The sequence below is a fragment of the Eublepharis macularius genome, chromosome 9, assembly GCF_028583425.1.
Source record: "Eublepharis macularius isolate TG4126 chromosome 9, MPM_Emac_v1.0, whole genome shotgun sequence".
NCBI classification, from domain to species: Eukaryota; Metazoa; Chordata; class Lepidosauria; order Squamata; family Eublepharidae; genus Eublepharis; species Eublepharis macularius.
Window position 1 is genome coordinate 5283146 of NC_072798.1, and position 14048 is coordinate 5297193.

The 14048-nt window shown below is 46.5% G+C and overlaps 1 protein-coding gene across 1 annotated transcript in view; it reads right to left on the reverse strand.

The window, feature by feature from the left end:
• LRGUK (leucine rich repeats and guanylate kinase domain containing) overlaps positions 1 to 14048 on the reverse strand; it is a 99850-nt gene that overhangs the window by 26327 nt on the left and 59475 nt on the right. The window contains exons 12-16 of the mRNA XM_054988580.1: positions 13946 to 14042; positions 12514 to 12627; positions 11296 to 11497; positions 7123 to 7239; positions 774 to 928 (exon numbers count right to left, since the gene is read on the reverse strand). Of these exons, the coding sequence (XP_054844555.1) occupies positions 774 to 928; positions 7123 to 7239; positions 11296 to 11497; positions 12514 to 12627; positions 13946 to 14042 (685 nt within the window). The remainder of the gene's footprint in view (positions 1 to 773; positions 929 to 7122; positions 7240 to 11295; positions 11498 to 12513; positions 12628 to 13945; positions 14043 to 14048) is intronic.

The following is a 14048-nucleotide window of genomic DNA, read 5'->3' on the forward strand; positions in this document are numbered from 1 at the left end:
TTATCTATTTCAATGGTTGTTGTGGGTTTTCCGGGCTGTATTGCCGTGGTCTTGGCATTGTAGTTCCTGACGTTTCGCCAGCAGCTGTGGCTGGCATCTTCAGAGGTGTAGCACCAAAAGACAGAGATCTCTCAGTGTCACAGTCTCTGTCTTGTTGGCAGGTAATTTATATCTACTCAGGAAGGTGGGTTTGGGCTGAGTCATCCTGTAAGATCTCTGTCTTTTGGTGCTACACCTCTGAAGATGCCAGCCACAGCTGCTGGCGAAACGTCAGGAACTACAATGCCAAGACCACGGCAATACAGCCCGGAAAACCCACAACAACCATCGTTCTCCGGCCGTGAAAGCCTTCGACAATACATCTTATTTCCTTCTGTAGGTGATGCCAGAAAGCCAGACTGCCCTCTAGGGCAAGGAACCCTTCCGCCCAACACAGGGCCGGCAACAGGACTTGGTGTTTCGTCGGCAGGACTTCTTCAGGGACTTCTTTGGTATCCGCCACTAGAGAGACCCATTGCACTGTATGAGAAGAGCATGCTGTATGGATTGACTCATGAGTTGATCCCTTAAACCGCCCCTGAAGAAGTCCAGCCGACGAAACACCCAGTCCTGTTGCCGGTCACCTTTTTTTTTAAGGTCACTTTTTCTGATCAACTGGCTCAAGGCAGGTTACAACAATATTAAAAAGGAATGTAAAATCATCGACCTCAATCCAAACCCCACTTTAAGCATGGATTAATCTTGGGAACAATTTCCCCCTCCGCTCCACTCACCACTGGCGTCTTCTGTTCTGAAAGTTTGGCCGATATTCTGGCAGCGTAATTTCTGGCCGAGGAGTCCAAGAATTCATTGGCGGGAGATGCCTGGGCTACGACCTCATTGCCCTTGACGTTGGTTGCCGTTTTCTTGTCTGTTGTTTTTTCAGGAGCTAAGAAAGAGCAAATAATGTTGCCCAGGCTGATAAATGAGGTTAATGTTTTCACTAGCCCAACAAAAATCTCTGTGGTCCATTCATCATTTGTGTTCCCATTGTGGATCTGAGGTGTTTATTCCAGAGTATCGGCATGTTAAAAGCGAAGTAAGCCGGAGTTATGAAGAATTACCTCTGTCCGATGGTTGTTGGGGGTTTTCCGGGCTGTCTTGCCGTGGTCTTGGCATTGTAGTTCCTGACGTTTCGCCAGCAGCTGTGGCTGGCATCTTCAGAGGTGTAGCACCAAAAGACAGAGATCTCTCAGTGTCTCTCACCAAAAGACAGAGATATCTCAGTGTCTCTCACCAAAAGACAGAGATATCTCAGTGTCACTGTGACACTGAGAGATCTCTGTCTTTTGGTGCTACACCTCTGAAGATGCCAGCCACAGCTGCTGGCGAAACGTCAGGAACTACAATGCCAAGACCACGGCAAGACAGCCCGGAAAACCCCCAACAACCATCGTTCTCCGGCCGTGAAAGCCTTCGACATTACCTCTGTCCGTTTAGGTTGTCAGGTCTCCTGCTACAGTGGGAGATGTCCCACACAGCAACCCTCACTGCCCACTGCTGACCTGCCACTCTGTTGGCCAGCAAGAGAAATATAACCAGGGTTAAAGAAAACCCTGGAGGCCTGCTGCCAGTCGGAGGTCCGAACTATCTATCCTAGTTTAATAGAAATCCTGGCAAACGTGACAGGGACAACGAAAGAATCCAAGAGCAAACCAAGGCAAGTGGCGCTTACAGACAATTCTCAGCTCAAACCCGTTCAAAGCATCATCAATGACTTGCATCCTATGCCGAACAATGATACTCTTCTCTTACGAGCATTGGGAGGCAAGCCTTTTCTTGCCCACAGGCAGCCCCCGAACCTTAAACAACTTCTCACTCATAATGATGAATTTCCCAGCACTGACACGGACTCTGGGACTAGAGCTTGCAATAAACAAAGATGCCAATTCTGTCTCCATATTTACTCTGATGCAGGGGTTTTTTTTCCAGCTGGAACGCAGTGGAACGGAGTTCCGGAACCTCTTGAAAATGGTCACATGGCTGGTGGCCCCACCCCCTGATCTCCAGACAGAGGGGAGTTGAGATTGCCTTGGCGTGGAGGGCAATCTAAACTCCCCTCTGTCTGGAGATCAGGGGGTGGGGTCACCAGCCATGTGACCATTTTCGCCAAGGGCAATTTAAAAACTCCCCCGTTCCAGCTGATCCAAAATGACGTCATTGGTCCTGGAGCATGCACACACTTTGCACGCGCCCATGTGGTACCAGGGGCACCACCTCCCACCAAGAGTTGCCCCCTGTACTGGCAACCCGCTGAGTTCCACCACCTCTTTTCCCAGAAAAAGAGCCCTGACTCTGACAGTGTGCTCACAGCACCTAACAACACCAGTGACACCACCTCAGGATCGTTCACATGTTTATCTTCCAACGTTACGTATGCTATCAAGGACCAGCAATGCCCTTCTGCTCTCTACATTGGTCAGTCCCTAAGCAAAAGAATAAATGGACAGAAATCTGACATTAAGAATCACAGCACTCAAAAACCAGCGGGAGAACATTTTAATCTTCCAGGGCAGTTCATTGCTGACTTAAAAGTGGCTGTTCTCAAACAGAGAAACTCCAAGAGGAGTACTGTGTGCAGTTCTGGAGGCCTCACTTCAAAAAGGATGTGGACAAAATCGAGAGCGACGAGGATGATCAGGGGTCTGGAGACTGAGCCCTACGAGGGAAGGCTGAGGGCCTTGGGAATGTTTAGTTTGGAGAAGAGGAGGTTGAGGGGGGACATGATTGCTCTCTTTAACTATCTGAAAGGCTGTCATTTGGAGGAGGGCAAGGAGCTGTTCCCGTTGGCAGCAGCGGGTAGGACCCGAAGCAACGGGCTTAAATTACATGCAGAAAAATACCGGCTGGATATTAGGAAAAACTTTTTCACGGTCAGAGTAGTTCAAAGGTGGAATCAGCTGCTTAGGGAGGTGGTGAGCTCCCCCTCACTGGCAGTTTTCAAGAAGAGGCTGGATGAATACTTGTCAGAGATGCTTTAGGCTGATCCTGCACTGGGCAGGGGGTTGGACTAGATGGTCTGTATGGCCCCTTCCAACTCTATGATTCTATGATTCTATGAATACAACAGGAGGCTGCTGAAATGGAGTTTATTCACACATTCAGAACAATGGATCCCCTGGGTCTGAACAGTAACTTGGGGTTCTTATCTCACTACAGATGCTAATTTCTGCTCCAATCAAGTTGCAGCCTGATGTCCTCCCTTGTAACACCCACTCATAATAAGGCCCAGGGATCTCCATTCTTACTCTTGTCTGAAGAAGGGAGCTCTGACTCTCAAAAGCTTACACCCTGAAAATCTTGTTGGTCTCTAAGGTGCCACTGAACTAAAATCCTGCTGTCCTCCAACTGCAGTCGTCCCTGTGAGCTATCTCCACAAAGACTTTTACGTTTAGGCCATGTTTCCTCAGGAAGTTCCCCATCATATTCTCCAACGGGATGGAACTGTGTATGAGCAACGTCAGGCTCTTGGGCCTCTCTGATTAGTTTCAGTGTGGCTTATGAAGGAAATCTGCCCAATGGCATTTGAATAAAAGACAGGCCGTAGACATTAGTTCTTCAGAGCTGGTGCAATGGTAGCTTTGGGTGTTATGTAATAATCACTTCCTCCTTTTGTCACTGGTCCAACAGAGTTGGCAGGTTTTTGTAGTGCTTGAAAAACCAACCAAACCTTTTTGGTCAGAAACAGGAGGAAAATGACAGAAGAAGTGTTTGCACGGTGACCAAAGGCAAACCTCTGTGGAGATAAATTGAAGCAGTTACCTTGGGTTAATAACAACAACAAATAATAATATTAATAATGATGATGATGATAAATAATTATAAATAATGATAAATAATGATAAATAATGATAAATAATAATAAGTAACAACAACAACATTCAATTTATATACCACGCTTCGGGACAACTTAATGCCGACTCAGAGCTGTTTACAAAGTATGTTACCATTGTATTGTCGAAGACTTTCACGGCCGGAGAATGATGGTTGTTGTGGGTTTGTTGTGGGCACTGTGACACTGAGAGATCTCTGTCTTTTGGTGCTACACCTCTGAAGATGCCAGCCACAGCTGCTGGCGAAACGTCAGGAACTACAATGCCAAGACCACGGCAATACAGCCCGGAAAACCCACAACAACCATATGTTACCATTATCTCCACAACAATCACCCTGTGAGGTGGGTAGGGCTGAGAGGGCTCTGAGAGAGCTGTGACTGACCCAAGGTCCCCCAGCTGGCTTCAAGTGAAGGAGTAGGGAATCAAACCCAGCTCTCCAGATTAGAGTCCCGTGCTCTTAACCACCACACCAAACTGGCTCTCCGGATGGCAGACGTGGTATGCCGTTAAGGGCACCGATATAAGAGATGAGAGAAATTTGACCCATCATAGGCCCAGTACAGCATTAAGCTCTCCAACTTTTCAATGGGGCTTGTCCAGCAAGCTATATAAATTAAAGAGTCTTGGTGGGGCAGCTATCAACACTGGAATCCCCAGCCAATTAATATACAGTACACTGTTAATTAGTCGGTGGAAATACCATTTAGATTTTTCACCGGAAGCACTAAAATGTGTGAGGGCTGAGCCCAACCGGGGTAATGTTCATCCCACCATGCCCCCTTCAACGCTCTGGGAAGAGACTATTTTGTCTCCAGCTTCAATCTCCATTTCCACCCTTCTCCAGTACCTCTTCGTTGTCCTTTTAACAGAAGCCTTTGAATGTTTGCTCATTAAAGAAGGGGGAAAAGATATTAACAACCTACCATTATATTGCACTGCTAATCCTTCTCTATTACAGTATTATTGCAAATGTTCATATTAAGACTCAACCTTGAGGCAAGACTTTTTTTTTTAAAGAAGCTGCCTTGTCCACAAAGAGAGAGGCAATCTCTCCTAAGACAGGATCGTTACATTTATCTGAAACACCTACAAATGAAGCACTAAATGAATTTAATGAAGCATGGCAAATTTTTAAAGTTACTTTTATAGGCAGCGGCGTTGCCCAAATTCAAAGCGCTCTTAATGAAGTTGCCAAGAAGCACAAACTGGCGGGGTGGCAATATGATCGAGGCCATTATGAGTCCCTTCAAGGAACATTAGATGGTTTATTGCAGAGCAGACAAAGACGAGGCCGCTGATATTTTGCCTGCAGGGCTCTGTCCCTTTGCTCTCTGCAGTTTTGGATTGAAAAAACTTTTGAGGCCTTCGTAAATTTTGGGTTCAAGTGCCTGAAGGCCGCCATTGAAGACAACTTTCTGTTGAGCCTGCCTTACACTCAGGGGATGCGGGCCTCAAAGAAAGGTAGTAACCAAGCCTAAAAATGGTATCAGATGGAGAGATCTCTTTCTTTCCATTTATCCTACTATATAAAAGAGCAAGCGTGTTCCTGACAACTCACTTCCTACCCTGGTGCGCCTCCAGAAGGCGGAGGGATGCCCAGATAAGGCAACACGTCTCTCCAGAGAGCGTGCTGCGGAAGGAAGCCCAGGCTGGAATCAGGTGCAGAGCAGGCAGCAATGCCTGACACACCCACCCACCTTCACCCAGCTGGGATCAGGCGCAGAGCAGGTGGCAATGCCCGCTCCCCACTTTCACCCAGCTGGGATCAGGAGTGGAGCAGGTGGCAACGCTTGCCCCCCCTTCACCCAGCCGGGATCAGGAGCAAAGCAGGTGGCAATGCCCACCCCCCTTGCCGTGATCAGGCACAGAGCAGGAGGCAATGCCTGCCCCTGCCTTCACTCAGCTGGGATCAGGAGCGGAGCAGGTGGCAATTTCAGCCCCCCACCTTCACCCGGCTGGGATCAGTCATGGATGAGGAGGCAATGCCTGCCTGCTCTCCCTCCCCTTTCTAGGGTTGTCAGGCTGAACCTGGCAACTGGCGGGAAGGATGGGGCTGGAGATATAGTGGGGATGGGGTCATGAGCATGATGATGTCACTTCTGGGCAAAACCTGGAAGCAATGATGATAGATCTAGGAACCTCAGATTCCTAGAGCTACCGTCATCACTTCCGGGCTTCCTCCAGAAGTGACATCATCACTCTCATGACGCCAGATTTAATGGTAATCGGGGGCAGGGAATTCCCCACCTGAACCAGAGCTTGGCAGCCCTACACGTTTCAGAGACTGGGTCCTACTTTTGTACAGACCCTGCTCTGCTCCACCACAGAGTTCAACCACGTGTTCAAGATTTTCATACTGGCCTCTCCTGAAGATCCCAAGGGACCAGCATGACGAAGTGCTCATTTGCCCGCATCATGCTGCGTCTGGCTCTTGATGCTGTCAACAGGGTCTACTCTGACTGGCAGCAGCTTGCCAGAATCTCAGGAAAAGGCCTTTCGCCTTTTAACTGGAGATACCGGGGCCTGAACCCAGGACCTTCTGTGTAGACAGAATAGGTGCTTTATCATTCAAGCCATGATCCTTCCCTACAGCTTTTTTAACTGGCGGGATCAGCTGGAATACAAAAGGTGCAAAGCCATCAAGAAATGCCCCATTCCCTGGTGTTGACCTCCTAAGTCCTGTGTGAGGTCGTGCCTCTAACATTAGGGAGAGATTTGGGCCTGCAGTAAGAATGATATGTTGACAAGTCATTGCAATTGACATCCCTCTGCTTAATGAGAATCAAATGTTTTGGAGATATTCCAAAGTCGATAGCTGGACATTTGGGCTCATACAGGACTGCCGCTGAAAGTGGCAGCCCTGCATCAAGTTCTTTTCCCTCTCTTTGTAACTTAGAGGCACATTTAACCATATTGTGATGTCATAACACTGTGTGTTTCTCCACCCCAAATAACTGGCTGCAGGGAAAGACAACTCCTGCCCAAAGCTACCAGAACTGCAGCTGACGTCGTGCTACTAGGGGATGTTAGTCTTTAATTTAGCCAGATGCTAAGTGTAATGCACAATAGGTTGTTCCATAATGTATAGAAGCAATTTATACAAATCTGTATAAAAGGCCCAGTCTAAAATTAAGTATGTGGCCCCATCTTTCAAAGACATCCAAAACTTCTAAGGAGTAACTTTCACCCCCTATAAACAAACTGGCTGGCAGCTCACAAAGGACGTCTGCAATATCAAGCACGGTACCTGGATCGACTTTGGTATCTGATTTTGGAATTGTCACTTCCGACTCTGTAGGCTTTACTAGCCCTAGGAATTCCTCGATGAGGCGGGTTAGCTTGGTGAACGCTTCGTCATGGTCATCTAAATGTGAGGGGAAAAGAGTGAAAAAGCAAATAAGCGAGGGACACTGCCGGGTTAGGTAACATGGGACTGCCTCAAAAGTGGCAGCCTCAGGTCTAATTCTTTTCTCTTCTCTGTAACATTTAGTGAAACTCAGAGCCAAGCTACAAGTGCTGCCTGACACAGGTTGGACACTTGTCAGCTTCCCTCAAGTTTTGATGGGAAATGTAGGCGTCCTGGTTTTACAGCTTGGCTCTCCATTACAGCTGCAAGACCAGGATGCCTACATTTCCCATCAAAACTTGAGGTAAGCTGACAAGTGTCCAACCTGTGTCAGGCGTCACTTGTAGCTTGGCTCTCACTGAGTGATCCAAAAACAGAGGCCAACAGATACATTTTATTAGGGCCAAGAAAGATAAAACCATGGCAAGCGTTCAAGTTCTCAAGATCTCTTAATAAGGCTTGGTATTTTGGGCGGAGGAGAGGGGGAAAAAAAGATATTTTGCATCCTAGTCTTAAAGCTTCTTGTCTGCATCCTGCACGGGCAGACTTGAATAGATCAGCTGTTGCTGGTATCAAATTGCACCATTAGCTTTCTGGGAAGAAGAAAAATGGCAGTCTGCAGTTGAAAATATAAAACAGGAGTAAGCGAATGTCTTGAAAAGGAGCCCTAAAAACACAGCCTAAATCATCTCTTAAATAAATCCACTCTGACGAACGTTGGCTCACTGTTTGGGATTATTTAGGATGGTTCTCGTAAAAGCTACTACATGCCTCTTGGTTTTTGATTTTTCCTGGGACCAAAGTTGAGCGAGGATGACATCATCACAATCCAGATGTTCTCACCCCACCCATCCCCCAGCAGTAGCAGCCATTTATGTGGAGTGGAGGTTCAATATTTCTCTACTCGGCTTGGTGACTCCTGATTGCAGGTCACAGAAATCTCCAAAGTACAAAGCAAGAGCAATAAAAAAATACCTAGGAATTCTCATTAAAAACCTGTAAAAAACCATGCAAGAAAGGGCCTCTCTCTCGCTTGTTGATGTGCTTTGAAATAATCATGCCTACAATTGAAAGGAAATCTAAAAGAAGCTAGACACATTCAGACCTCAATCCCCCACCCTGGCTCCTGTGTTTTCCAATAACTTTTGACAGGAAGAAATTCAACAGGTTGAACAATGAGAAAGGCTGTGCCTGCTGGATTTCTTCCCATCATAGGAGTTTACTTGCAGAGTTGTTTTTGTCATAGAGCTTTGCAAGCATCAGGTCCTGTACCCCAAAAGTAAGATCTGGGTCCAATAACACTTTAAAGGCCAACTAGATTTCCAAGGTCTGAGCTTTGGGGACACGGAAATATGGGGGGTGACAGTACAAAGTGACAAACGCTTGCTTTTTATATCTTTGTCTCTGCAACAACCTTTAAGATCTATGGGACGAACAGAACCGCAACTGGTACAATCTCCCCCACACCAGAGCAGCCCAGTTAGCCGAAAAACCAGTGTTATTGGCAGATTCACAACTAATGAGTTTTAGTTCTAGCATAAGCTTTGGTGGACTAGAGCTCACCTCATCAGATGTTTGTTATGGGTTGTAGGTAGGTTGCTCTGGTGATATTTGTGCCCGTCATGCAGCCTTTTAAAAGCTCCTGATATTTTTCCACGAAGCTGAAGTTAGTTCCCAGTTCCTTATTCCCAGTTCCTAGTTCTTTATTTGCAGAGCAAAACACAAGTATTGGGGGAAGTTGAAAAGCTCTGTACCCCAAAATAAAGACTGTAGGAGAACATATCATACACCTCCATATTTCAGTTCCTTATTCGCAGCTGTTCTCAACACTGGCTTGTGGGAGGCAGCCCAAACAGGAGATCCTAGCTCCAGAATCAGTGTTTGGATGGGCACTAGCACCAGTCTGGTTGTAGGGGACATTCTAGTGAGTCTAGGGCTGTGTGATTTGGGACCATCCAAGGTTCTTTGGGGGGTATAGAGGGCTTGTATGTATTACCCTACTTTGAAGCTATTAACTCAAGAACTGGGCTTTGTAGGAGGACCCAGTATATGTCCACTTAAAGAGGAGAGTCTGCTGAATATGGAGATGTATGATACGTGCTCCTACAGTCTTTATTTTGGGGTACAGAACTTTTCAACTTCCCCCAATATTTGTGTTTTGCTCTGTGAATAAAGAACTGGAAACTGCAAATAAGGAACTGGGAACTGCGAATAAGGAACAGGGAACTGCGAATAAGGAACTGGGAACTGGGAACCAACTTCAGCTTCGTTATTTTTTCCAGCCAAACCCAGCTGAGAATCCTTATTGTTGAAGTTCATGCTAGTACACACTCATTTAAAACCTTCACTTTTGTCCCATCAGCTTGCAAGTATCAAACACGCATCTCTCTTTTAAAAAAAATGTATGTTCAACTGCTCTCCTCCCTCCCCCTAAATTTTCTCTTTATGCTCTTCCTTCTAACTGCCCATCTCTATTTTCCAGTTTCTTGGCTAATCATGTCATCTGAACGGGGGAGTGAGACATTCCTTTAAATTCCGCATTACTCGCCGCACTGAATTTTCAAAATGCTTATTCTTTGCGTCACTCCTGTTCATGAACAGAAGCGATTACACATGCAAAGTGACAAATGCCTGCTTTTTATTTATTTCTCTCTGCAACAACCTTTATTTCCCCCCCAGACTCCCTAGAGTTTGACTCCAAAAGCCAATGTGGGATCTTGGCTTAGCCATTTCTAAGCATCATGAAGAAATGTTGCCTCCAACCTGGCATGTTTTATTTTAGTTCTTCATACTTGTGGGCTTCTGCATTAGACGTCCTCTTTTTATTTCAAGGAATTGTCTTTATTTCTTTCAGGAATATTCATACAAAGCAAGAGATACAACATAAATGCAAAAAAAGTGACTGAATACATTATGATGTTTTCTAATAAAGTAATCAGGTTCAAGGTGTTGGTTCTTACCTTTAAAGCCCTGAGCGGGTTGGGACTGGCATATCTTCGGGACTGCCTCTCCCTGTATGTTCCCCGGAGACCGCTTCAAACAGCGGATAAATGTTTACTGGTGGTCCCCAGCCCTAAGGAAGCCCACCTCGCTTCAACCAGGGCCAGGGCCTTTTCAGTCCTGGCCCCAGCCTGGTGGAACGCTCTGTCAATGGAGACCCGGGCCCAGCGAGACATATTATCGTTCCACCGGGCACGTAAGACAGAGCTGTTCCGCCAGGCATTCTGTGGTTGTAGGGGGTGGTGTCATGTCAGCCGCCCACCTTTGGGGTGGGATGGGGGTTCTCCCCACCATTGCACCTTAATGTATCTGGTTAATTTATTTCATTATTGTTTATTGTATGTTGATTTTAGAATTGTTTTCTTGTTTTTATTGATTTTAACTTGTTTACCGCCCAGTGCCCCTGAGGATGGGCGGTTTATAAATTGAAATATTATAATGATAATGATAATGATAATGATAATGATAATGATAATGATAATGATAATGATAATGATAATGATAATTTGATACACACATCCTTTTCTTACTTTCTCAAAACATACTCCTTATTTTGGAACTCTTTACGGGGCTTGTCTATTCAACATTTTGCCCTGTTTGGTGGTGATTCTAGGTAGTTCAGTTGGGGAATGAAAATGAAGAGTCACTCTGGGTTTTTAAATGTTTCGTGAGTTTCACAAAAATAAGGTGCCTGGCAGTGCTATCCTAAGCAGTGATGCCCTTCTAAATCCATTGAAGTCAATGGTCTTAGAAGGGTGTATCAAAACCTCCCAACTGGCTTTGAATGATACACTTACGAGCTTCCTTGTCGCAACATTATTGGCTGCTGGTGGGACCGAACACAGCCCTTTTCACATCCTTTGTCCATTGCAAGCTCGGATCACTTTGATGCTGGCACACGTCCTGGAAACTCACTTTTAGCCACATTAATGTAACGGAAAGGACAGCACACAGCCAACGCAGTGATAGGGCTGATCGTGGGACTGCTGTGCTCATCAGGACAAACTCCACTTCAGAAGGAGAGGCCCTTATGTCCCCACCTCGCAAATGGCACCTCCCCATATCTTGACTCACCTACGTTGATGACCGCATCAAAGAACCCTGGGAGGTCTTGATTCACTTTGTTGTACATGTCCACCCTCCGGACAGCTTCCTCGATCTCCGGTCTGCTGAAAAGGCCCATCCTTCGTAAGTGACCCCCATATTTTTCTTTGTTCATTGGGATCAACAGGATGTAGCGAGGTTCAAAGTAGGAATTCTTCAGGCTTCTCACCCCCTATAAGGCAGAGAGTGTTTAGGTCCAGCTTCGGTGGGGTGTTTGTCAACATGGTTAAATCACACAGCATGCTTCAAGTTATCACAAAGAAGTAAGAACTGGCCAGAAGAAAGGGGAGGGGACTAAAACCAAGCCCCCTCCCCACTGTATAGCCCTTAGGCACTTGAATTGTTTCCCCCACCAGACCCCCTTTCAAAATAATCGGGGCAGATCTTGTTCCCTGCTACTCCAGAAGTCTTGAGCCACAGGAAGGTAGACTTCAGCTGAACATTAGGAGAATCGTTACATCCATTCACTTCATTCATTTATACTCTGACTTCTCCTCTCCTCCATTTATCCTCACAACAACAGCCTTGTGAGGTAGGCTAGGCTGAGAATGTGTGTCTGTCCCAAGGTTACCCAGCAAGCTTCTATGACAGTGTGGGAATTTGAACCTGGGTCTCCCAGATTTTAGTCTGGCATGCTTAACTACTTGCTTAACTACTACACTAGACTGGTTCTGAGTGTAGCTCTCAATCAACAGTAACCGGTTAAACAGGGGGCTCTTCCTCACCACTGCCACCAGGCTAGTTTGGCTAGGGATCCTGACAGTGTTTTGCCATCTTCTGGGCATGGAGGAGGGGTCACTGTGTGTGTGTGGTGGGGAGGAGAGGTAGTTGCGAATTTCCTGCATTGTGCAGGGGGTTGGACTAGATGACCCTCCCGGTACCTCCCTACCCTATGATTCTATGATTAGCCCATGCTCTGTCTTTGGATTTCCTGCCTTGAATGGGGGTTGGCACAGGTGGCCCACAAGACGATAAGATGCATTTTCCACCATCCCATTTAGCCTGGGCCTAAAAAGCTTCCATGTTCATCTGCCTCATTCTCTGCCATTTACGTACACAAGCATGGCACAACAACATGACGCAAACACATTTGGATGGTGTTAGACGTTGCTGCCGTTGGGGATGACGGTACCAAGATGTGTACACTGCACGATTAGACAAGTTTCTGCTCCCAAAAGGCACGCGTACCTCTATTTCCAAGTGAGTACAGGTTGCAAGTCCTTCACGTGCAATAGAATCAATCGTATCTCGGCCCAGACCATACTGAAAGCCGCTATATTTAAAAGTTGCAATGAATTTCCCCTGAAATTGAATAAAATACAACTGTTGTGAAAAGCAAAGGAAATTTACTTTTTTTAAAAAAAATTGACACAATCTAGGATCTAGAATGCTAAAATTCCTTTGTTCCCTGCTGGCAGCATCCTGTGGCTAGATCCCTTCTACATAGCAATTACAGAATTACATAGCCTAGCAACTGTGATGTTACCTGGTTCAAATCTTACTTTAGCTGTATGTACAATGGACAGCCTCAACCCACCGTTTGCAATATGTGAACAATAATGCCGATCTACTTTACAGAGTTGCTGAGACGACACAGGTAAAGTATTTCGGACACTTGCAAGCCAAAATTGGATGTTTCATTGTTCGAGGGAAGCCCAGAAAAAAAGACACGTATGGCGTGTCTTCTTCTGGTATTTCTGAAGTAATGTGCGAAGGGGAAACTGGCATCTCTCTTCTTTAGCAGGAGCTCCAGATGTGAAGAGAAACTGACACATCTCATCAGTTGCATGTCAGCCTGAGAGTGGGAAGAGCTTCCTTTTCCTTTCCACTCCCATGAAAAGTGAATTTAGGATCATTCAAGGAAAGCACTGAGCAATGCATTCAGAACAGACAAAAGGAAGTAGCATTTCATTCAACGAATGAATGTTTGTGGAAGCACTGCCACAGGCTTTCAAAGAGGATTATACAAGCTCAGAACCCGTCAACAGGCTAAATGTAACCTCCATGTGAGCAACTGGGAGAGCAAAAGATTACATGCACAGATATGTCTATGCCCAGGGCTTTTTTTCTGGGAAAAGAGGTGGTGGAACTCAGTGGGTTGCCAGCACAGGGGGCAATTCTTGGCGGGAGGTGGTGCCCCTGGTACCACATGTGCACGAGCAAAGTGCGCGCATGCTCCCAGGGCCAATGACGTCACTTTGGGTCAGCTGGAACAAGGGGGGAGTTTTTAAAAGTTTAAATCACCCTTGGTGAAAATGGTCACATGGCTGGTGGCCCCACCCCCTGATCTCCAGACAGAGGGGAGTTTAGATTGCCCTCCGCGCCACTGGCGCGGAGGGCAATCTAAACCCCCCTCTGTCTGGAGATCAGGGGGTGGGGCCACCGGCCATGTGACCATTTTCAAGAGGTTCCGGAACTCTGTTCCACTGCGTTCCAGCTGAAAAAAAGCCCTGTCGATGCCTGTAAGCAACATGAAGAATTCCATCGGCTCTCCCACATCAATGCCATCTCGAGCCCCCCCAAAATATCAGCCACCCCCACCTCCACCCCCTGGTGATCTGTGACGTGCTGCCTGGTACTTTCCCCTTAAGCCAAAAACCACAACCGGTTGACCCCTTACCATATGCAACATCTTGTCAAACTCCTCCTGGGACACAAAATAATAATCTAACCGATTTTCTTCTCCAAAATAAGCCGTCCGTGTGGTGTGGCAGGGACTGAAA